The 24,824-nt window shown below is 41.7% G+C and overlaps 1 protein-coding gene across 1 annotated transcript; it reads right to left on the bottom strand.

The window, feature by feature from the left end:
- Positions 1-208: 208 nt before the first annotated feature.
- ppl (periplakin) lies at positions 209-23,018 on the bottom strand. The gene is made up of 22 exons (XM_075454240.1): positions 22,774-23,018; positions 16,953-17,052; positions 16,211-16,365; positions 15,777-15,897; positions 12,726-12,851; positions 12,265-12,306; positions 11,646-11,807; positions 11,415-11,522; positions 10,596-10,691; positions 10,389-10,511; positions 10,141-10,287; positions 8,269-8,420; positions 8,053-8,162; positions 7,336-7,493; positions 5,406-5,584; positions 5,082-5,220; positions 4,735-4,928; positions 4,434-4,584; positions 4,248-4,331; positions 4,028-4,144; positions 3,395-3,487; positions 209-3,307 (listed from the first exon to the last, which is right to left on the bottom strand). Exons 1-22 carry the CDS (start codon positions 22,827-22,829, stop codon positions 635-637), a joined length of 5,286 nt encoding a protein of 1,761 aa, XP_075310355.1. The 5' UTR covers positions 22,830-23,018; the 3' UTR covers positions 209-634.
- Between the last annotated feature and the right edge of the window lie 1,806 nt (positions 23,019-24,824).

The following is a 24,824-nucleotide window of genomic DNA, read 5'->3' as shown; positions in this document are numbered from 1 at the left end:
ATATATATATATGAATTCAGGTGCATACTTTAAAATCCATAAAAGGGGGTCTGGTGATATAGTTATTATTGATTATTTTCCATGTAGAGTATATGGAGTTTTAGATTGACTTTTTAATCATTTTACATCATCGTTATTGCATCGGAGTGCACACACTTCAGTTTTATACTGTATATTTCATATAAATTATTCACAAGAAACAAATGTCTCAGTTTGATATGACTTTTATTGAAGCTTGCAGATAGCATATGAAATTACCCTGAAAAAAACCCCACATAAATGTATTATTATGTCATCCATTGAATTCTCCATAAAATTTAAGATATGCTGCCAACCCTAGTACCTACTCAAAAAAAATTTAAAATATCCGAGCGAGCATTTTCTAAAACATCCAGCCTAGTTGGCTGTACCTGTGGTAATATCAATCCACATATTAATGCCAGTACCACAAAACTGAATATCTGTATGCGGAAGCAAATTAATACATACTGCGCTTTGGAACCATGAGTAAGATGCAAAATAAAGCCAAAACACCCCAGTATTTAAGTAAGAGTTGAAGGACAATGACAAGCACTGAGACTTTTAAACAGATTCAATCTTCTCGAACCAAAAAGGATTGTGAATGTTAGAACGTTCACCTCTTCTTGCCCGACACCATTACACCAAACTCCTGAATGGAGAGCTCTTTATCCATGTACTGCTGAAGATGGCGCTGTGTGATGTGCCCGAGACGTAATGCATCATCAATGGAGAACTTCTTCCCTGATTTCCTGTCATGAAGCACAGAGGATTCTCCAGTTGGGCCTTTGACTGTGATCTCCTCCCAGTCACACTCCTGGCTCTGCAGGTTGACAAACATCTTCCAGTCGATCAGCCCCAGCTTGTATGCCTCCTCCGGTCGCATCTCTTTGCCTGAATCCGGGTCAATGACAACGATAGACCTGCGGAGATGGCTCTCTCTTTGCTCCCTCTTTATTCTCACTGCTGCCAGGTTCTTCTGAAGCCTCTCAATCTCCTCCTCCTTCTGGTTTGTCACGCTTCTGAGCTCTGAGAGTTCCCTCTGTAGGGAGTCGAGCCTTAACTCCAAGTTCTTTCCATCCTCTCTGGGTGCAGACTCGGTGATGAGTCGAGTTTCTTTGCTGGTGATCTCGATCTCAGATCGAAGCTTGCGGATCTCATTCTGCAGCCTTTGGTTTTCTTGCTGCAGGCGATTGCTTTCTTCGCGGATGTAGTCCAGTTCTTTAGAAGACTTGGTGTTGGAGAACTCTATATCAGAAAACCTGGAAGTTAGGGTGGACAGCTCCTGGTCAAGGTCGCGCCGTCTCCTCTTCTCTTCTTCCAAAGTTCTCCTTAGATTCTCAATCTCAATTTCTGCCTCCGGGTCCCTCTCAACTTGGACCTTCTCAGTGCGGACAACTCTTTCCTTTACTTCCATCTTCTCCAGGGTGTGTTGCTGCTGAATGAGGGCATTCAACTCTTTCTCAAGCAGGGTCCGTTTGTGCCGCTCTTCATCGAGCTGTAGTCTGAGGATGGAGTGTTCCTTCTCTTGTTGAGGATCCTGCTGCAGGACTACTTTCTGTTTGACCGTCACCTTTTCACGGTTCTCTTTGTCACGGATCTCCAGCTCATTAAGACTGGTCCGGAGCCTTTGGATCTCCAGTTCCGCATCCCGTCTTGCCCGGCGTTCCCGCTCCAGTTCCTCCAATTGCAGGTCCAGGTCGGCAATCCGTCTCTGCAGTTGGTACAGCTCTGCTTTCAAGCTGTCCTTTTGTTTTTGCTCATTGCTGATGCTTTTGGAGAAGGTGTCACACTCCGACTTGAGGAGAGGATCTTCTTCCATCTTCACCACTTCTTGCTGAACAAATTTCTCTCTAACCTGGGACAGATCCATCTTCCTTACTCTGATCTTGTCTTCTTGGGCTGACCGTTCCCTTTCGAGATCAAGGCGTTTCTTCTGTTCATCACCCAGCTTTCTTTTCAGGGTTTCAATCTCTTCCTTCGTCTTGGGATCCTCTTTGTATTGCATGACTTCATTGACCACCTCTCTGGTTTGCACTTGAGGTTTAGTCTCCTTCCATCTATCAATTTCATCATGGAGCTGACGGATTTCCATCTCGGATTTCTCAGTCTGGTGGGTTTTATCAACTATTTCATTGCGAAGTCTTTCCAGCTCTCTTTCAGTCTGGGGATCAGTCTTGTATTTGATTACTTCTTTGATGGTCTCTTTGACTTCCACTTGAGGTCCTCTGTTCCTCAGCATAGTCAGCTCATCCTGCAGGGATTTAAGCTGGAGCTCTGCATCTTTATAGCGCCTCTGTTGTTCCACTAGTTCCAGGCGGAGGTTGGCTACCTCATTCTCAGCCTTAGGGTCAGGGCGGACAATCTCCCGCACCTTCTCCTGAATCACCACCTTGGACTTCTCCTCTTCGAGGCTTGTAATTTTCCTCTGGAGGTCAGTCTTTTCCCTCTGGGACAATCTTCGTTTGGTCTTCTCGTCCTCATACTGCTTCCTGATGTTTTCTACTTCTCTTTCAAAGGCAACATCTTTCTCTACTTTTAGCACCTCCTTGATGGAAATTTTCTCCTCTGCCATTGCCTTCTCCTTCTCCAGCCTCCGGAGTTTATCCTGAAGAAATTGCAGTTCATCCTCCAGTGTCTTCCTGCCATTCACTTCTTTCTGTTTCCTGTCCAGGAGAACCCGGTACTCCGTTTCTAGTTGGGGGTCATTTTGCACTTTGATCACCTCCTCTTCAGTGATCACTTCCTGCTCTTTGTTTTTCACCTCAGCCAGGAGTGTCACCTGCTTGTGAATCTGAATCAGCTCGTTGTCTTTCATCATCTTCTGCCTTCTCAGTTCTTCCAGCTCATCCCGAAGCTTGCGCATCTCCTCCTCCTGACCACGGTCTCTTTCTATACGCAGGACTTCCTTTACTGTGTACTGCTGTGCCCCTTCTCTGACCTCAGTCTCAAGGCCACGTAGTTTCAGCTTTAGCACCTCCAGATCGTTCTCCAAGACGTGGGTGGAGCGGCGCTCCTCCGATAGCTTCTGCTGGACCTTGTGGACTTCCTCATCAAGCTGGGGGTCGGGAACTTTTTTAATCAGCTCCTTCTTGACAATTGTGTCCTGAGGCTTTTGTCCTTCCAGAACATAAATATCAGTCTGAATGGTCTCGATTTCTTTTTCTAGCTGCTCTCTCCTCTGAATCTCATCTTCAAGTTGCTTCCTAACCCTCCAAGGCTCCTCTCCTGGCGCAGCAGCATGGACCGACTTTACATTTGTAGACTGGATCATGGGGATCTCAGGTTGCTATGGAAACACATTCATCTTCATTATTACTGCTGTTTTGAATTTGAGTGTTATTGCTGCTAATATCATAATGTTGAAATATTTCACCTGGTTAAGAAGATTTTGGGTAAATTCAAGGTTCTGCAGCCTTTGCTTGTTCACAGCGTTCACCTCGGTAAACTTCGCCTCGATAGCAGCTTCCTGCAAACATTGAAATAACAAGTAATATCTGGAATCCCTAAACTCAACCACTGGGGCTTAGACAGTATTTCAGTGTCAATGTGGAGTAAACAATGGTGAAAATCAGTTTATAAAGGGAAAGACATGATATATTCACCTGATCATATCAGGGCAATGCATCACTAAACAAGATTAGTATACTTGGCTCAGTTAATTCGACTGAGAAAGTTATGCATCCATCATAGACACTTTTAAGCTGCATTATTAGAGTCGCAGGATCCAGTATTTCCGAGTACATGATTCTTAGGTATCTTAGGCACTGAAGTCAGAATATCTTCCACAAGCTCCCAGTTTTAGAGGGAAATTCAAAAGTAAATGCTAAAGTAATTCAGTACCCCTTTAAACTAATATACATGGCAGCATTTGCTACTTTTTAGGCAAAGAGCAAGCAGTGTTGAGTTATGCCTTAGTATAAATGAAAAACATGCCTGAACAAGCGGTGGCTTTATGGAAGGCATGCGTGAAGCAGAAACTGGTTCTATGAAAACTGTTGAGCCTCACCTCTGCCTTGACTGTCAGTGCAGGCGACTCCAGTCTGCTCTTCTTGTAGGTTTGAGGTACGAGTCCATCCTCGAGATCAAGAATAGATCTGAACTTCTCAGATTCAGTCTCATAGTCCTAAAAAGAGGAACCAGTTCAGCTTTGGTAACTCCTTCTCTCATTGTGTTTTTGTACATTTCAGCAGGTGACATGGCGGGACAATCAGTGGAAAACGCCTTACTTTGACGGCTTGTTGGTAGAGCTGGGCATTTTTGGAGACACTGTTCAAGTCAGACTCCTTCCTGGTGATGTCAGACAGCAGGTTCTGCAGAGAGTGTTGTTTAGAGTTGTTATGAACATCATTAATGGAATATTTCTCAACACCATGAATTACAGAAAGTAGGAATCATGGTGCCTCTCATCTCACCCTCTGATTCTTCAGCTTGGTCTCCACTTGTCTCATGTCATCGGTTTCACGAGGCTCGTAGTTGGGCACCCGAGACAGCCAGCTGTTCAGATTGTCATAATCCTTACGGTAATTGTTGTATCCCATTTTGGCTCTCTGCAAGCTTTGAGACCTACAATACACAGCAAAGTAAATCAATGTAGAGATCTTACTTGCACAACGATGTGCAATGTAGTTCTGTGGTGTAATGTTAAGCATTTCTTCCAGGATTTATCATGAACACATCCTAAACGCCTTCCTCTGCCGGTCTTGATGATCTCACCTGGTGTCAAGCTGCCTGTTGAGGTTGTTGAAGCGCTTGTTTAGCTTCTTGACATCAGCTTCCTGCCTTTCAATATCGGGACAGTGCTCCTGAAATTTGGTAGCCATGTTATCGCAGCTACCTTTGGCCAAGCGCATGTTCTGCTCTGTCTCAGCAATGACTGACCTCTGGGACCTCAGATCTGATCCAATATCCTGCCAGGGTAGTAGAAATGACATGCTAAAAACACATAGTAATATATATTTTCTGGTGAGGACAACAGCATACAGCTGCCAGCTGGGCCATCCATTTACCAGCATGTTTTCTCAGCTGGAATGGTGTGTCAAACACTGTAAAAGCCATCTTACTGCAAGTTCCCGCTGTGTTTTCTCCAGTGAGGAGATGTCAGATGGAGCAACCTCTTCCCTCGCCAGCTTGTTCTCGTATGTGGACAGTAAATTCTTTCCATTTTGAAGTGAAGTCTCCAGCTGGTTTGAATTCTTAAGTCTAAAACAAAATGCCGATCTTAGATGAGTAAAAATACTTATCATTCTGAAAATTTTAAGTAGAAGTTATAATTTACACATTCAAACAATATTAAAAATAGTTCATTGATAGAACAACTTAAGGTATACTAATCCCACAAAGATCAACCAAGAAAGAAATGCAGAAGAATATATCGGGTTACGCACTTTTCCTGAGAGCACTGGAGAAGCTGCTCAATCTTTGTATACTTCTTGTTGGCCTCATCCACCTTGCTGTGGAGCTGAGGTGCGCTGGCAGAGTTGGGGTTTGAGACCAGGAAGCTCTTAGCCTCAGACACTTTAGACGACTTCTCTGGTTCAATCTTGCTGACAGCTCCAGCAATGTCCTGGAGAGACACAGAGTTAGTGAGATGTACAGTGCATAAAAACCACTCTCTATGCTCCGAGGAGGAGGACTGAAAATGGGAATATGGGACGGTAAACTTCAGTGACACAACAAAACAGAACACAACAGACACCTGGCAAGGTGCTAAAAGCGTGTGCTGACCAACTGGCTGGTGTTTGCACCGATATATTCAACCTGTCCCTGTCGCAGGCCATCATCCCAATCTGCCTCAAATCCTCCACCATCATCCCAGTCCCCAAGAAGTCAGTAGTGGAGAGCGCAAATGACTACAGGCCTGTTGCACTTACGCCGGTGGTCATGAAGTGCTTCGAGAGACTGGTCTCAAAACACATCAGAGACTGCCTCCCTCCCACTCTGGACCCTTACCAGTTTGCCTATAGGGCAAACTGCTCCACAGAGGATGCCATCAATATCGCGCTACACACTGCACCGAGTCATCTGGAGCAAAGGGAAAGCTACGTGAGGATGCTCTTCCTAGATTTCAGCTCAGCCTTCAACCACATCATCCCGGAGATCCTAGTCCAGAAACTCTCACTACTGGGCATCTCGACCCCCATATGCCATTGGATTAGGAACTTCCTCACAGACCGCCCTGAGGCTGTGAAATTAGGCCCTCACCTTTCCTCCACTATCAAACTCAGCACTGGCTCCCCTCAAGGCTGTGTACTGAGCCCTCTCCTGTTCACCCTGTACACACATGACTGCTCTCCGACCCATCTCTCAAACACCATCATAAAGTTTGCGGATGATACCACCGTGATTGGACTCATCTCAGGGGGAAATGAGTCTGATTACAGGAAGGAGGTTAACAAATTGACACTGTGGTGTACAGCAAACAACCTGCCACTGAACACCACAAAAACGAAAGAAATAATAATGGACTTCAGGAAGGGAAGAGCTGTCCCAGCCCCGCTTTACATAAACGGGGTCTGTGTGGAAAGGGTGAGCTCCATAAAGTTCCTGGGAGTGCAGATCTCCGACAGTCTCTCCTGGTCTGCTAACAGCACAGAGGTGGTGAAGAAGGCACTGCAGTGACTCCACTTCCTGAGGGTCTTCAGGAGGAACAACCTGGAGGTAAAGCTTCTGGTGCTGTTCTACAGAGCCACCATTGAGAGCATCATCGCGTACGGCATCACAGGATGGTACGGAGGGTGCTCAGCAGCAGACAGGAAAGCGGTACAAAGGGTGATCAACACAGCCCAGCGGATCACTGGCTGCTCCCTGCCCAGCCTGGAGGACATTGCCACTTCTCTTTTATGATGCTGTCGAGCGGACACCATCATAAAAGACACATCCCACCCCAGAAATGACCTGTTCGACCTGCTACTGTCTGGACGACGTTACAGGTCACACAAATCCAGGACAAATAGGCTCAGGGACAGCTTCTATCCAAGAGCCATCACTTTACTGAACAATAGAAATAAATAGTTACCAAATCTTTACAGTTCATTCATCACCACACGCAATGAGAACTGTGCAATACACCTCATGTGCAATTTCATACCATGCAATTCCGGAAAAATGTGCAATATTTTATATTTTATTACTGTGCCTTCATTTTATTTAAATATATTTAAATTTACTTTAAACATAGTCTTGTTTTAAATTCTGATGTCTTATAAGCACCTTGGAGTTGCAACCAAATTTCATTGTAATGCAAATTATAATTACAATAAAGGCAATTCTGATTCTGATTCTGATTCTGATTCAGAATGAAACTAAGGTAATTACCTTCATATCCTGCAGGCGGTCAGCACTGTCCTGCAGTGGCCTGTTCTGCTCCAGTGGTGGGCGCACTCTTGCATGAATGGCTTTCTCCTGCTTGTCCAGGTCACTGACAACCTTATCAAGACTGGCCATCAGCTGGCGGCACTGCTGCTCCTGCTTGTCTGCAGTTCCACAAAAAAATTTAAATTAAAAAATAAATCACACACAGCATGACAAACTTCATTTGGAGTGACACCTTTGGGAGGCAGTTAACTTTTCTGCAGGACACATAACCAATCTTGGGCACGTTAAAGAAAAAAAAAAGATATATACATATATTAATGATAATTAAGTGTCAACACCTTTAACACCAAATTAAAGTTTGTCACCATTTTTCCATTCTGATTAATCAAATGGTTCCACTTTATTACAATCTAATTTTTAAAATTTTGTTTTGTTTATGGATGTGAATCAAATGAATTAAAATGAGAATCTGGATAATACCGACTATATCTATTAGCTTTTAAAACATTTCAAATCGACTAACTCCAGGTTTGTCTCAGTGCCCTGCAGTTCAGGAGCTTTGGATCTGATTGCTAATGGAACACAGTTGTACTTATGTCCACAAACCATCTTCCTCTGTATTCTATATCTTGAATATATCCCAGTTAGCAACAAAGTAAATCAAGTTGCTCTGAGTCAAAGCCGGACAAGCTTCTGATTATTAAATGTGTGTTGTACCTGTAGCTGTTCCAGCCCCACTTTCCTTCTTCAGCTCATCAAAACGTTTCTGCAGAGTCGTCTTGCTGCTCGCCATCTTCTGTTTGACAGCTTTTTGCTGGCTGGCCAGACTGCAAGCACATGATACAAAACACTGTTGCAGGTACACTCCAGTAAAATAAAAATAAGTTCCGTTATCCATTTAATAATGCCAGAAAGTAATTAGTACACCCTCACTTGTCAGAGATGGCCACCGACTCTGGGTCAGTGGGAGGGATCATGAAGCAGACAGCCGGGGCGGTGACTTTACGTCCAGCGGCGTCCTTCACATCCCATTTGTTTCCATTGTTCCGGAGCAGCGTGTACCTCTCCCCACGCAGAATCTGACCCTGCACAAACCCAACAATTCCAATTGGTCAGCTGCTATTGGATCACATATAGCTTAATCTGAGAAAATCCCTAACATTAAATCTTAAATTTACACATATTTCTTGGCTCTGATTTCTACAATATGCTCTCAGCAGAATGGCCATAAACCAGGACACACATTTTTTTGCTGAACCCTTTCAGTTGTAAAATGCCCACATCAAATGTAATTTCATTTGAATGTATCAGTAATGGTTGTACAGAGGTGCTTAGATATTGATTCAAGTATAAACTGTTGTTAAAAGCAGATTCTTCACACACTTGGGCTCTCGACGAATAGTGTTTCAGTTTTATGCCTCTTCTAAATCTGACAAAAAGGATTTGAGGTGCAACACCAGTGCATCACAGTTGGTTACAAGTAACTTCAAAAGGTTGCTGGATAGCAGACCATTGGCTGCTTATTTTTGAAAGCAAGCATAACCCTTGCAAATCATGGGCTCTTAAGACTTCTTCAAATCCCCTGCGCTACAATCCCCAGTAGTTTCAAATAAAGCACCCAGAGTCTCAAACTGTCTCCCTTCCGAAGGGATTTGAATACATTACACTGTAAAATCTTTAAAGTAACAGGGCTAGTATTGGGGATAAGTAAAGCAAAAGGAGAAGCATCAGTGGATCAGTCTGAATAGAAGGAAATAAATCAGGGATTAGATCCCTGACAGCATGGGAAAGAGAAAAAAAATGACATCAAACAGTGAAAAGATTAACTTATCAGCGAGTGAATGTGAGGTCAGCGGTCCTCCCAAGAATGTCGCCTCGTACTGCCATTCCTTTGCACAAGTCAGTCTCAATACAGATAGTTGTAATCTGTGGTTCCGCGGGATTGGAACAATCCCCTACCTGTCCTTCAAGAAAATCTTGAGGACGCATCTTTTCTGAGAGCAGTTCCTCTCCTAACAGCACTAACATCCGAACAAGCTCAACCTGAAAATGCTTACACCTCTGCACTGACTTTGTACTGCTGTTCCTGTTCTACTCATGTCATTCAAAAGGATTTTGCGCAGACCAGGGTTCTTACTGCACTGATGCTGGAATACGTTTGTCTCACTCTTACTTGTAAATTCCTTTAAACAAAATACAAACAAAAAAAACAGGTCTTCTAAATATAAATGCAAATATAAATAGGAGCTGATTGAAATCAAAATGTGCTCACTGCAGCACAGAAAGACAAAGGTCAAGAAAATAAGACAGTCAGGAAGATCATCTCTAAGAGAAACTTAGAAGAGATGACAAACAGTAGAAACAATGCATAAGAAAAATAAATTGGATATAATGAAGAGCTGAACTAAGCTAAAGTGAATATGACGAGTAGAGATGAAGGACAGTTAAAAAGCAATGTCAGCAAAAAGCATGGGGATATGAATAAGTAGGGTGAAAGAAATTTGAATGTATAAGAAAGCAGAATTAACTTGAAAGAAATGTAACATGAAAGAAGCTGGCTCATGAAAACACACATGAAGTGACGGGCGATATTCATTTAGGAAGGGAATGATCACTTGGGGTTAGTGGTGACACAAATAGGTCCTGTTTGCTACTTTGTCCATTTCATGGGGAAGGAGGCCCAAATTAAAAAGGGAAGACTAAGCATTCTTTACAAAGTATCAGCAAATGTGGACTGATTTTCCCAGTTTAAGAAATCCCAGAAATGCACAGAAATGGCAGCTACAATCCAAAGACAGAGCATACCTCATCTGTGTCATATTCACACAGAGCTTCGATGGGCAGCAACTTCTGGGGCGTTTCCCTGCGGTACTTCAGAGGCAAAACCTGCAGGCTGCGCTTCTGAAGAGCCTTGACACGTTCAGCAAAATGGTCTACGGCCTTAGCTTGGTCCTATTCACACAGAGACACAAACAGAGCATAATGTTTTCACTGTTGCAGAAATAGTCCGTTGTACTGTGAGCTGTCCTCCACGTTCAGGCTAAAATGCTCACATCCAGCTCTTTGATTAGGCCATCCATCTGATAAACGTCTTTGAACTCTGGGTTGTACTTCTGGTTGACCTCTGTATCCACCCGCTTCAGCAGGTCTTGAGTGTCGCGTGCCTCCTTGTGGTACTGCACACACACAGAGACAGACAGTGATGACCTCTATCTGTTTAATGAGCTCTGTTTGGATGTCCCCTATCCTCCGTTCCAAACCTTGTGATATTCATCCATGTGTTTAAGGTGGTTTTCCTCACAGATGAGAAGGTTCAGATACTCCTTCCAATCAGCATGGACCGCCTCCATATGAGCCTGATGACAAAGTGTGTAGAATATCGATTAGTGAGATTGGAAATAATTTAACAAATAAACACATTTAAAACAACACAAGTGGACCAAAGTGCTGCTAAAATTGTAAAATTTAAGGCCGATTAAAAATTGAAAAGTTGGCAGTTTGATCTCTGGCTCCTCTAGATCCTGAATGTCTTTGCACAAAATACTGGATCCCAAGTTGGTCCCTATAGCAGACCAGCACCTTGCATGGCAGCCCTGCCATCGCGTGTGTGTGTGTGTGTGTGTGTGTGTGTGAGAGAACAGTGAGGAAAAATGTGACAGCACATCAACTCACAGGGACTTTGTGTAAACGTATGCACAATGTATGCAAACGGATTGAAATGAGCATAAGAAGATAATCAAGTTCCCAGAAGATGTGAAAATGCTGAAGTGATGTGAGTTCAGATTTGATTGAGAAAGGAAACACTTTTACACTTTTACTGGCTAAATAAAAAACCCTGCTGGTGCTCCAGCAGTTGACTGATTAAATAAATTAAAAGTTGATTAAACAAGTCTTAAAGGATTAAGGTAACTACCCTTCAATTGTTCTCCTGGAAACCTTTTTGGAAACTGGGTCAATCAAGAGAATTGCTTCAATTCTTAAAACTGTGAGAATTAAATTGAAGTAAAATACATACAGAGAACCAAAAGGAGAAAGCAACAGCAGAATGATGTGAAGAAATCAGATTGATGAGCCTGTACCTCAATGACATTCTTCCCTGGATGATCAGCAGCAATCAGCTTCTCTCCATCATCGTTCAGCTTGGTGACGGTAGCCTCCTTCGACTCCAGACATTTACTGATAAAGTTCTGTTAGGGTGAGAGGAGTGAGCTGATGATCAGGATTTCCTTTTAGTGTCTAGCCTTGTATGCACTGGAGCTCATTTTCTAGATTAAGTTTGCTTTCATGCATGTTTTGTGTCCTCCGGCTACCTCATACTGCCTCTGACGGGCAGGATAATCCAGGTTGGAGTCACTCCAGTCGTAGTTGATCCTCTCTTCTGCCTGCTGGTCCATCCAGTATAGCTCATTGGTGCAGCGTTGCATGTAGTCTCGCAAACTCAGAAGGTTGCGCTGACGAGCACTAGAGCTGGCCTAGATGAAAGAATGAAACATTTGTAGCCACTGTTCAAAGATGACCAACTCAGAATCAGAAAAGGTTTTATTGCCAAGTAATTTTTACATCACGAGGAATTTGGCCTGGTCTGTTTGGTGCCATAAAAACAAAAAATACAATAATAATAAAATAAAGTAATAAAATAGTAAAAATATATGTACAAACTTTATCTCATCATAGTTGTTTTTAATGGAACAATACGTCTAATAAACTTTATTGTCTAAAAACAGCATTAAGATTAAAGAAATTGGTTCTAAAAAGTTTAAAAATCTTTTTCAATCTTTTTCTAATGATTAAAAAAAGTCAAATAAATGTTTGGATATAATATACAAACTAGTGCCGCCTGTCTTAACTTGGGCACAAATGCAGACGTGTGACAGAAAAGCCTCGGCCATGAGCTGGAGGTGTACATGTGTCTGTGTGTGGGTTACTTACCAGCAGTTTGTTGTACTTCATCTGGAGGCCACTGACATATTCCTACAGAAACAAAACAAGAAGAAGAAATGAAAAAAAAAAAAAAAAGGACAAAAATGATGAGATTAAGTAAATAAAAAACAGAGGACTTTCACAAAAGTGTTAAATGGTGTGGTTAGTAAAATAGTGCCAACTTTTAATCATAAGAAGCTCTGCTTATTGTCATCACAGTAACATGCTCAATGTTTTTGCAGCAGCTAGTTTACATAGTTACGTTTGAGTTACTAATTACACAGTATTACACAGAATTTTGCCATTTTTGTGACTAATTAAAGAAAAGATCACAATATAGAAAACCAAATTTACAATGAACAAACTGTTTTATAATTATCATTACTCATGTCATATTTGGTAGACCTTCATTACAAAAACCTAACTGAATGAGTCAGAGCATCATTTATCCTTCTTTGGGTTGTGTCTACCTTGTCTTTGCTGGTGGAGATATGGGGAGCCAGAGCCTCCACCTCGCTGTGGAAGATGTTGTGCTCCTCCACCTCGTTTTCCACAGAGGGCAGGTCCTGGCCAAAGCCCTTGTTGTTCAGGTTGTCCTGGGCAGAGAGATAAAACAAAGCTCTTACTCCAGTCCTCCATTCGTCTACAGTTTGGACTTAACTTGGTCTGGCTGCACCTAAAGCTGACTTAGATAACATAGCTGAAATAGCCACCCAGTATATGTGAGAATAATGTTATTATCCATAAGGTTAAATTTGAGCACAAATAGAAAGAGTTTCAGAGGATATATGAAGTCTGAAGTGGGTCTAGTTAATGGAACAGTCCATCTAACTTAAATTTCTTGAACTTAATATTTAGCTATTGATCTTTGTATATCTCCACTCAGCTTAAACTTCACATCAAGCTGCATTCACTGTGCATTGGAAGAGGTACGTCATAACTCATGCTTAGGCTGACGTTTTTTTTGCTTAATGTGACCTATATGTGATGGTAGACAAACAGAGTGATTTCTGTTTGACAGGTATATTAACCACCCAGCTGCCCATTACGTTGACATATGACAACTGCAGTAGTTGAACTAAAGGCAAATATAATAATACTAAATCAAAATTGCCTGCTGCTGCCGTGCGTTGTGCGATCTTGTCTTTAGTTTTATTTATTTAGGTTACTTACGTCTTATATATATATATATATATATATATATATATATATATATATATATTTTTTTTTATATTTCTTAATATTTTATGCTAACCGAGACCTGAGAAACTGTATTACATTCTACAACGCTGTGGTTTTGAATGACAATAAAACTGTCCGAGTCTGAGTCTGAGTAGTAGTTTCAGCTCAGTCTGCTGTGTGAGCTAGTGTGAGCTAGTGTGTGCTAGTATGAGCTAGTGTGTGCTAGTGTGAGCTAGTGTGTGCTAGTGTGAGCTAGTGTGTGCTAGTATGAGCTAGTGTGAGCTAGTGTGTGCTAGTGTGTGCTAGAGTGTGCTAGTTTGTGCTAGTGTGTGCTACTGCGTGCTAGTGTGAGCTTGTGTGAGCTCTGAGGCTTTTCTCTCTTTTTTCTTCTACTGTCCTTCAATGATATTAAGTAAAACCTTAAAAATCTTAAAAGGGGCAATCCGTCCAGAAAAGAGGGGTGAATGCTGTAATGCGTTATAAAATGTAGCCAACTTGTAAAAGAGGGATAATATGTCTCCTTTAATGTATCTCATTTCCAAGATGTAAGACAGACAGCTTCTAAATGCCAGCCTTGAAAAAAAAGTGTCCCTTTTATCTACTTCGTGTTTTTTTAAAAAAAAAAAAAAAAAAAAAAAAAACCGTGGTGAGGAAACATTAGCCCCTTTCACACTGCGACCCGCTACCTTAGCGGGTCCAAATTGCACCTTCAACCCGCGTCGAGCAATGTGAACGCTTGGCGTGTCAGGGTGACCCGTGTCGCCTGAAGCCGAGTTCAGGGGGAGTTGCCTAGTGGCAGAGCGTCACACGAAACACATAAAATGCTGGGCGTGTACAATGACGTAGGCACAAGCCATGCGTCGGAGGTAGTGTTAAATACACCTGTCTGCATCAAATTTTTCAAACAAACGATGGCGGGACACCTTGAAAACTCATTTTTGCAATGCAGTTCATGGAGATGTTACTTTACGGTGCGTCTTGCTGCGTGGGAAACCGCGCTCTCCCATCTTTCTCGCCAGCCCTTCCAGCAGAGGTCCATCTTTCACCGTCCCCGACGTGTGGCGGAAAATAACGTCCTCTGCTCGGGGGCTGAGGAGCTCGCGGACCTCCTTGTCTCACCAGTTGGCCATATTAAAAAATGTCTCCAACTTGATGTAGGCTAAAACAGAGTAAAACTTTTCCTCACCTGTCGCTGTTGTTCTGAATCAGTTGTCCATTCTGTCTTTTAAACTCCTCACGTCACGCCCACGTCCGACCCGCGTCGATTGTGTTCACATCAAACTCGGCTCGGCAAAAAGACTAGGGTCCGACGCGGGTCGAAAGGCGAGTCGAGTTGACGCGGCAGCCCGTGTCGGCAGTGTGAACACAACAGCGGACACGCTAAATTCGCGAATTAAACGCGGGTTATTCGGCAGTGTGAAAGGGGCTATTGACCCGAGAGTATACTGACACTAGTCTGATCACCAGTTTCTTTTGTAGTTACATCATGTTTCAATGACATTGATTTTGGACCTTATCTGGACTCAGCTCTTGTAAATTCCTCTGGGTCCACAAGTATCCATGGTTTATGTATGCATTGTATGCTTTGGGGAAAATAGAAAAATGAAAACCCCTATAGTTGTGATGTTTATACAATCGGAGCACTGCAGACTAGAACCAAGCGCAGCAAAGAACACAGTACTACCACTAACTGGTGTTCATATTCAGCTTGTAAAAGAAATTAATTGTTGGCAAATAAAACCTACCACCTGAATCTAAATCTGGTGGCAGAGCCTGTTCCACACACACGATTCTGCTGATTGCGTGATGTTTATGGCAAATACAGTCTGTGTTTAGTATATCTACCCCAGATGACCACTGCAGTCCACAGCACTGTGCATTGCAACCAAAAGTAATGGTGAGTTGGTGAGCTGCTGAGATACCTTGTTTTTAAGCACAAGGTTTCCTCAACCCACAGGAAAACCCTGCCTTTGACATCACTTCATATCAGAGTAGCCTTAAAATCATTTCTGGGCCAAAAGCACGAGCCATTAAGCCAGAGTAAGTCCTGATCATGCCCCGCTCGAGCCCCAGATGTGACAGCTGAAATGCTAATGGTCCTGGCATGTACTCACTTGCCCACTTTTGGCTTGATAGTTTTAACGTGGATATTCTGAAAGTCTAAGGGTAAACAAACTATTGATTGAACAAAATATATTGAGATGCATTGTTCAGATTGCTTTGCTCCTCCTCTGCACCAAAAAAAGACTCCAAACAGCATCAATGATTGCTATGGAAAATACTCTGGCTGGTGATGGAGGCTCTACCATGGCTGCAGGATATAGCAGCATGTTTCTCACCAGTTTCTCATCCATCATGTTGCCCCAGTTGATGCTGGGCATCCCTTCAGTGCGGGTCAGGTGGTAAATACGATCCTGGTCCTCTTTCAGCTTCATCACTCTTTCACGCAGTTGCTTCATGCTGAATACATACAAAAGATACCCCAGAAAGGTTTTGGTAAAACTGAACTATAAGACTAAATCATATTGATGAGAAATATCAAATGTTCTCAAATAAACGTCCAAAAATGAGATTGTTGGCATCGTAAAAAGTCAAATACTGATCAGGATTAATGTGTGCTATTAGGCTAAAGGTCCCATGTTGTGTGAAGACTGGTGGCACGAGCTTGCATAAATTATGGATATTGTCATTTAAACTGTCTTTTGTCAAAAACTAAGAAATAGCTTAAAAAAGTTTTACAGTTTTTGCAGTCCAAGAGCTGACATATACTCACTCCTGTTCAATCATCTCAGCCTGAGGATGGTGGAGGCGCTTGGCGTTAACGGCGTCGTCGTCCAGGCCGTTCAGCAGTTCCAGAGAATTGAGGATTCTCTTGTTGGTGTCATCCTGATACAGAGGCTGCTTCCCCTCATTGATCTTACTCACATCCTGCAACAGAAAAGGGCAGAATGCAGCAAAGACAGTCAGGAAAACACTGCTGGCTACTATTTTGTGTCCATATCAGATGAAGTTAGGTTGTTATTCTGAAGTTGTATCTCTCTTGATTTTTCTCTCTTTCTTTTATGAGTTTATTACAATAACTTTTCACCTGATAGCTTTGGTAAAACAGCTAAAAAGAGCACTGTCTTCTCATAAACTTGTGTATTACCGTCCCACATGATAAATAAAGTAAGTACAGTTGCTAAAATGTATAAATCTTTATAATAAAACCGTGTTCTATTTGTTCAGAATTCCATCGATAAGATTTTACTGTCCGAGATGGGAGGTTGAAGATAAGTACCCCTAAAAGATAAAACCACTTGGATTTTACTACAGCAAAGTGCATTTAGCCCAATTGAGGCTTACTATTCAACATATGAATTTAGAGTAGAGATCAAGATCAGATTGGACACATGTACCCTCTTCTCGTGCAGAATTCTGGGAAAGTCTAATGGGGTTCATTCATTAAACAAAGTTAAATGAACTGTGCTAAGTATATTATATAAAGTGCTTTGGGATACATTGTCAAATCTTACCTTGTTAAGGTGCTGCTCAACATCGTAGATGTTCTTCTCTACTTTATCAGCATTCTTCTGCAGCTTCTCAATGAGAGCGCCCAGCTCTGAGGACGGAGCGCTGGCCAACGGAGAAATGAGGGGAGATATTTAGTCACAGGTAACACAAAACTTTCTGATGTGAACATGATGTGAAACAAGTGAACTGAAAAGGATTCACTGGCTCACATATCCGACACAGTGAAAAATCTTCTTCTGGCTGCATCCTTGATATTACATTTGTGTGGATCGATAGAGACCATATTGCAACCGCTCAGAGTACAGATGTTATTCAAAAGAATTCATCAAAAACAACACAACACCTAAATGTTGTCAAACTACAAGCAGTTTGGTAGCTGCAGAGCTTTAAAATTGTATCATGTGCAACAATGCAAATGTATTCATAAGTGTTGAATTGAAACAGTTGCAATTGGGTTCATTTGGTTCACTAATATCAAGCTTTAATTACCCTTTAATGTTAATAATCAGCCAACAATTTTACAGCCATTAATAACTTGATGAGCAGTAATCTAAAGGCAAAGGAAATATTTAGTGTGTAAACAGTTAACACACATCAACCATCAGTCAGAAATTTACAGTATCTTCGCTGCGGGATCTCTAAGTTTTCAGTGAACAAACATGTGAGCAAGGACATTGAGCTTTACTGCACACAATTCAGCTGATATCTTTGCTAAAAGTAAAGTAAAGTGGCTGGGCTTGTCTCTCCTAGATGCCATCTATCTGAAACACTGCGTAAAGTCCAACTATCAACAATCAAAACTGAGTCTAAATGCATGTTGACGTGTTCCTGTAAAGGGCTCCAAGGATGTGAAGTATATTCATAGTTTAGTACATGGAGTGTATGGAGAGTACTACAGCTGTGTGGCACCAATGCCTTACTGACACATAGCATTAGCAAGGCTGAATTATTGTCTGGTTTTGGCTGATCAACGATGGATGGTAAATGCATCTCTTTTAAACGGTTTGTCCACCAAAGAAAGATGCCAAGTTTATTTTTACCAACACTATATGAACACTTTGGCCAAATTAAGGGACTGATCATCATGTTGACTGATACTGACATAAATTGATTTAGCTCATTTTCAGAGTTTTGCTAATTGTATTTATTATAGTTATTAGTATATTATGGTAGTTATTTTTAAGTGAATTATATCATCACTTAACTGTGATAACAGCACCATTTTAAATTTACATCAAGCAATGCCCAGCTCATGTTGTTTTTATCCCGGAGAACTGAAAATGTTGCACATACACAGACACGTGATCAGTAACTAGTGCCGACCTCAATATTGCGTGTGGTGTTTACATAAGAAGCCTTTAATTCTTTAGCCAACATGTTGCCAGAAAAGACAGCAGGGCTTTCACTGCTATCATAGGACATGAACACATCCCAAGTGCTTTCTCACACAGCTTAAGGCAAATTAAAAGGAAAAACAAGATGTATGCCGAGGCAAGCCTTGCTGTCATTTCTGGTCCCACCACTTTGGGCTTCTTCTCTGTGCATGCAAGAATGCACAATGCACACACATATACACACAAAAAGCAAGAGTTAATCGGTTGTGGAGAAGAAAACACGATACTCTAGGATTTCATTTAGGTTTAAAAAGTCTATGACACGAGCCTGCCCTCATATGAGGTTTGAAAAATAAACGGCACATTCCCTCCAGGGGCTTGTTTTTGCTAAATTCCTGGATGCCAGTAGGATCATGAATGTCATTTAATCCCACACACACTAAGCCAGTCAGCCCAGATAACGATGTATCGCTGATTTACATACAGTGATGTTGCTAAATATATACATCTTCTGTCCCAAAATTTTTAGTAGTTTCTGACTGTGTGAAAAGCACCTTATTCTTTTGGTAACTAATGCAATTTTTCCTGACCTCCATTTACTGAGCTTCCTTTCAATCTGTTTGAAGCACCTCTGGGAAGTCTTGCCTTACAATATGGAAACATCTGATTTAGAGTTTTTTGTATCTATTCCTGTTTTATTTCCTAATTTCCTATCTTAAATTCGATATATTTTCATTATGGAGTAGGTGCATGCTATGACTGTAATACTATTCATTTATCAATTCAAATGGTCTTAGAGTAACGGAGTGACAAGAGTGAATTGCTTTTTGTTCACATTGCCACTCCTATTAATAAAGTTGAAATTTGAGCAAGTCAGTAGATTGATCGAAGAGTCCTTCTTTTAGGAGACCCTTTGTGATATGGCTCATTAAATCATTCCCACCTAACACTGCTGATTTTTACAATGTCAGTCATACTGAGACTTCATATTGTGTTGTGCTGTGGGTGTGTTGCCGCATTGCATTATGGGTGCTCTCTGTTCCCCGTTTATGTGCTGTATTTCGTGCTGTGGTAGAGTTTGTATGCGTTTACGTTCATGTTCTGTACGCAGTGATAGTGTAGTACAAGGTTTTTGTTCGTGTTGCATTTTAACAAAATGTGAGACGGAAAGTTATTCCCACTTGTTCAAATGCACGTGAAGTGTGGTTGTTATTCTCTGTTGTTCCTGTGAGTTGCCTAACAAAATAAAAATACTGGCTGAACAAGAATGTGTGGTCTGAGAATTTTCCTGTCTGCACCTCTACCATTGCTACAATATGTTACCAAGAAATATCAGGGCATGAAGTTAAAAGTTAAGGATGATCTAAAAGGCTTGCAACTACAAGTCCGAAGTTTTAAATGAAATAGTTTGTGTGTGTGTGTTTCCAATGTGTACAGTACATCTGTAACAGATGCAGAGAGATTCTGTCAGATCGTACCAACCAATCTCCTCACCTCTCTATGCACACCAACACCCCTCAAACATTTGCGCACAAGTTACATAACGCCAACAGAATGCACACTGGCCGGTGTAATCCCAAAGCTAGTGGTTGAAACAATTACAGAACAAGTTTGAACTGGTGCCTACTGCTGAGTTCTGCAGAAGCAGCTGGCAGAATTTCTGTTGGAACCCATCCAAAAGCAAAAACCCCCTGGGGGGAATTTCTGTCTCCCCAATGACAAACACGCACAGTTTACTTATCCAACCAAAGCCTTCGAAACAAATGCATTATTATTAGCACAACTCTTTGATCGACTTGTGTCAGCTGAATCACATGACTTTGGATCATCACTCTAAAGCCCTATTCGGACGGGACTAGTTTAATGGGGGGACGTATGGTAATGTTGGTTAACCAGACGACGCCAGGGAGAAGAAATGACCAATTCTGACGGAACAAGAAATCCCTGTAATATTCATCTAACATGGGAGGAGTTGTTGGTTATGCACAACCGTCACATCCTGGATGCCATGCACGTCTTCATTTCACTTCCGTAAACCCCATCTGTAAACAGACATGGCGCCGACCATGCGTGCTTGCAAGCAGCGCTTCATCCAGAACCTCCATGTTTGCAAACAGACACACCTAATTGTTTCTCTCTTTAAAAGGATGTCACGACATATTCCGTACTTATTACCGAAGGTCACATTCGCACGGGATTAGTATTACCTATGGTAGATACTCCGGACCATTTCACAGGAGGTAGAATTCTCGGCAAAGTTTACCGACATACTCCGCTATCTTTACTGACATGGCCCATTTGGACGGGACTAGATTTCCCGGTTATTATTACTTTACCCCAGGTCCCCCCATTAAACTAGTCCCGTCCGAATAGGGCTTTAGTGTTTGAGGGGAAAAAGAAGGTTCTCAGGTTGTTAAGTGTTGGTACACCAATATCAGACCAGATATGTTTTAGTTCAAAATTCAGAACAGATGTAAACTAACCCTGTTCTGATCATAAACAGTCCCACTGCTTTCAATAATCCATGTTGCAACATTAGCAGCTCGGCTAAATACCCTGTGCTCACAATACTGTCACTTGACTCTAGGAAGGCTTCAAGTCAGTGCTTTAAGCAAAGTTGTGTTGGTTCTGAGAAAGAACTGGCACCAGAGCATATGCTTGAGAAACACATCTCACATGTTCCCACATGGGAGACGGTCAAATTAGAACCAGACTCTTCCAGCACTAAGTCATAGAGGGTGTGGTGGCTGCTGCTGTCACCCCGAGCCTTGTTCTGTCTCAGACCACAAGACACAGAAAACGCCACAAATGAGCATTTTTGGGATCGTTTTTAAACCAGTTTGTTCCTCTTTGTTGTCACTTTGTGGCTGCTCAACATCTCTTTGGGATTATTTTACTCTTCTGAGGCAGTTCTGAGATTCATTTGCATCTCTTTGTGGTCATCATCATCTTGCAGGAGGTCCCACTCAAACCCATCCATCCAGAATAGAAGAACCTCCTCGCTGCCATTCACTGTTTTAATCCATGCACATCTGCATATGATCCCATTACTTCTTGAATGCAAAAGCAGCACCTGATGGGTCTCATGCTTTGACTTTAAGCTGTCATTACCCCAAACAGGAAACAGACATCTTACCACCTATGTGAGGTCACAGCTTTTTCTTCTCACAGTAATTTCAATACGCACCAACCAAAACCTGAATCAGTGGAGCTGTGCAAAGAGAATGATGAGGGTGGAGCTGCATTATTAGGATTCCTTTACTGTCTGTTTGGTGGTTATCAGGACCCAGGCCTGTGCCACAAGAACAGAAATAGTGGCATGCTCAGAGCAAGCAGTAAAAACCAAATAATATCTGAAAAAATTCTAATAAATCAGCAAACTGGTATGGACCTCTTCAACAGACAAACTCTGAATCAAAGTGACACTTCAGCAGGGGAAGTAAGACATGGGGTCCAATGCAGACATTCCTGTGCCTTTGTGACAGGTGTGGTGGTGGGAAGAACACACCTTGAACACACCTGTGAATGGGTGAATGTGGCATGTAGTGTAGTCAGCTAGACAAGAAAAGCGCTATACAAGTACAGTCCATTTACCTTAAACTGGAGCTTTATAAATGGATAAAAAAGAAGAAAAAAGGAAACAAAACGTTAATTCAACACTAAAGAGTATTCTGGCTTGAGACTCCACCAGCTGACTGACAGTAAGCACTATCTCTCAGAAATGCCTCCATTTTGTGAACTTATAGAAATGAAAATGAGCAGGCTCCAGGGGCCATGATTTCATTCTACGGTCTTTATCATTTCCAGGGTGGCAAATCTGAAGATTTAGCCTATGGGCAGTCGGTGCAGCGATACTGTGGGAGAGGCTGCTAGAAATTCCTCTTACATTATGGAGGACAGCAAAAAAAATCCAGTTTGTGCACTTTATTGCACAGCTTATCAGCCACACCCACACTGGAGTTAAAGCAGACGTTGTGCAATAGAATCTACAGTTTCTGTCATTCCTGCCTCAATACAAAAAACATACTGAAAATACCTCATTTAAAACATATTCCATCGACACATATGCTGCCATCTTAAAAAAAAGTAGAAAGGTACAGCTTTGCTTTTTCAGATGGGCAACCCGTTTCAGAACACACACCACCACCTTTCAAATGAAAGAATACAATCAAGATCAATTAACTGTCCGGTATATAAATTCCACTTATTGCATTTCAGTACTTTTAAGACCATTAACAGCCACTATGGTTTATTTTAATATGCACAACAAGTGATAAAACAACAAGTTAAAAGAGCTGCGTAACTAATCATCAACATGAGAGGAAAAGTTACGGTGACCATCTTCTTCACATTTTCTTCGGGATTTTTGGCTGTAAAGCTAGCTAGTGGTTTTACGAGCACAGTAGAATATCTAGCTGTATCGGACAGAGAGCAGTCGACAGTTTTCAGAGAACGTATAAACATTTGTAAAGGAAAAAGTGGTACTTACGTTGAAGTTGGCTTCGGCTGCGTTATTACGGTCGACTTGCTTTTTTTCTTAAACATGGTGGCAGTCACCTGTCAGCACTCTCCGAAAAACTAAACGGTCCCAGCAGGACAGGTGAACCTCAGCTGTGTGTTTGTGGCCGGCTCGCTGCACTGGTGTGAGTGTGTGTGAGAGATATGTCCACACTCCCTTCTCAATGTCACAGTTTCCCCTCCCACTGTCACTGCACAAACAGGAATGCACACATCACCTGTGACCGTCGCCTTTAGTGTTCGCACGCCCACCCTGCGTACCTGGCAGCCGGCGGGAGACAGGCGGGGCCACAGGGGGGAGGACCCGTCCTTCTGCCACACCAGAGCTATCCGCGCACATTTTTATTTTATGTCTACGTTCTCACAAAGAGCCGAGAGTTAACTGAAGATTTGGTGTGCGGAAAATTACTAAAAAAATGCAAACAAATTGTAAACTATGCCAAACAGGGTGTTGTTACATAGTTGTTCATTGAGGGGGAAAAGAAGTTAGCTTAAACCAGGGGCGAGGCTAGGGTATTTTTAGTGGTGCCAAGGCACCACCGTGAGATAGCTCAGCACCCCCTGGCTCAGCACATTTTTAAATTATCACATTATGCAAAAACAATTTTTTTTTGCTCAAGAATGCATTATTTTAGTGACCATTTTATTTATTTTCTAGCATTTGTTTTTGTTTTAACTCTTTACTCCCAAAGTAAATGTTGTTATCTTCAATATTTGTCTCAGGCTCTCTGTTATCCCCGTCAAGCCACAGTCTTTTGAAATGAAGAGGTCAAAATTGAATGTTGTAGGGGAAAACACTACTCAAAGCAAAACTAATATGGCTCCAAAATTTATAAATGTACTAGTTCGCCTCAATTAGTGGGGGCTGGGCACCCCTAAAGACCAGATCCTAAAATCGCCCCTGGTTGCATAGTTGTTCATTGAGGGGGGGAAAAAGTTAGCTTAAAACTTTACTTTTCATTTCTGAGTTAAATGAAAAGTAAAGTTTTTAAAGAGCTACACGTGTGGAGATGAACAGATTAAATGGGTGAGATGATGATGTATCCTTCGTGTCATAGTTCATTGATAAGTCTTACACAACCTTAGTGCTGTGTGTGTTTTGTGAGCGTGGGTGGATAGCGCTGTGAAGCTGTGGGTGTGGCAACCTGGACTGCACTGGCTGAACCTGTCAGACTCGACACTGCTCACCTGCTGTGTGTGGGTGTGTTTTGTGTGAAAGGAAAGGCCACAGCTGAGATTAGAGAGCAGAAACCTTGTTGTACAGAGACAGTGCCAACCACCACACAGCCATGCCAACCATTGTGTTTGTTTAAAAAAAAAAAGGTTATAAAAGACCTGGATGAATAAGTTAATTTCCAAGAAAATAGCTCAAAAGAAAAACAAAATCACTCCTCAGTGTGTTGTCAAATATAGTCCATTATTCTGTTTCCATTAATGCTCCATAACTAATTGCATTGTATATCTCATAATTTGTGCTTTATCGAGGGTTCTAAATCTAAACAATGTAAATTTACCATGTGACTTTTCTGGTGAAATAACATGTTCAGTCTTTTTTTCCTCTAATTTCTTCCCAACACATTTGGAAGTAATGTCACTAATGATTTTTATTTTAATCTTTTGTTCTTGAAGATTGTTTTTAAGTCGATTTAAAAACCTCCGTCTGAAAAAAAACACCACAATGGTCTTTTTTCCCCAAAAAATTATAAAAAGAAACAAAGAAACACAACATCTTCTTCAGAAAATGTTTCATACTTTAGAAACAACCCTCTTAGGTTACTTGATTCTCTCCATTTATATGTCCTGCAAGGGGAGAAAATAGGTTTGTCATATAATAATGGTTAAAAGTTTCAGTAAATTACACAATTATGCTAAAAGGAATGCAGACAGCTTCACATTGCATTGTAGTTTTCAGTTAAATTGAGTTAAAAATAGTACATGCAGAAACAGACTTTTGCATCTTATGTTTTATTCTACAGGGGAGATATTAGCTGTCTTAACGTGGCCTCGTATTGTTTCATGAAT

Source organism: Odontesthes bonariensis, chromosome 21 (assembly GCF_027942865.1).
Source record: "Odontesthes bonariensis isolate fOdoBon6 chromosome 21, fOdoBon6.hap1, whole genome shotgun sequence".
NCBI lineage: Eukaryota > Metazoa > Chordata > Actinopteri > Atheriniformes > Atherinopsidae > Odontesthes > Odontesthes bonariensis.
Note: the sequence above shows the minus strand (reverse complement) of the source record. Positions and strands in the feature narration are given on the sequence as shown.

Coding starts and splice junctions, on each gene's coding strand:
- ppl (XM_075454240.1), bottom strand. CDS start 22,829: ATGTTTAAGAAAAAAAGCAAGTCGACCGTAATAACGCAGCCGAAGCCA. Junction 15,898..16,210: donor GCTGAGATGATTGAACAGGA/GTGAGTATATGT, acceptor GTATGTATTCAG/CATGAAGCAACTGCGTGAAA. Junction 4,332..4,433: donor CCAAGCTGAAGAATCAGAGG/GTGAGATGAGAG, acceptor CACTCTCTGCAG/AACCTGCTGTCTGACATCAC.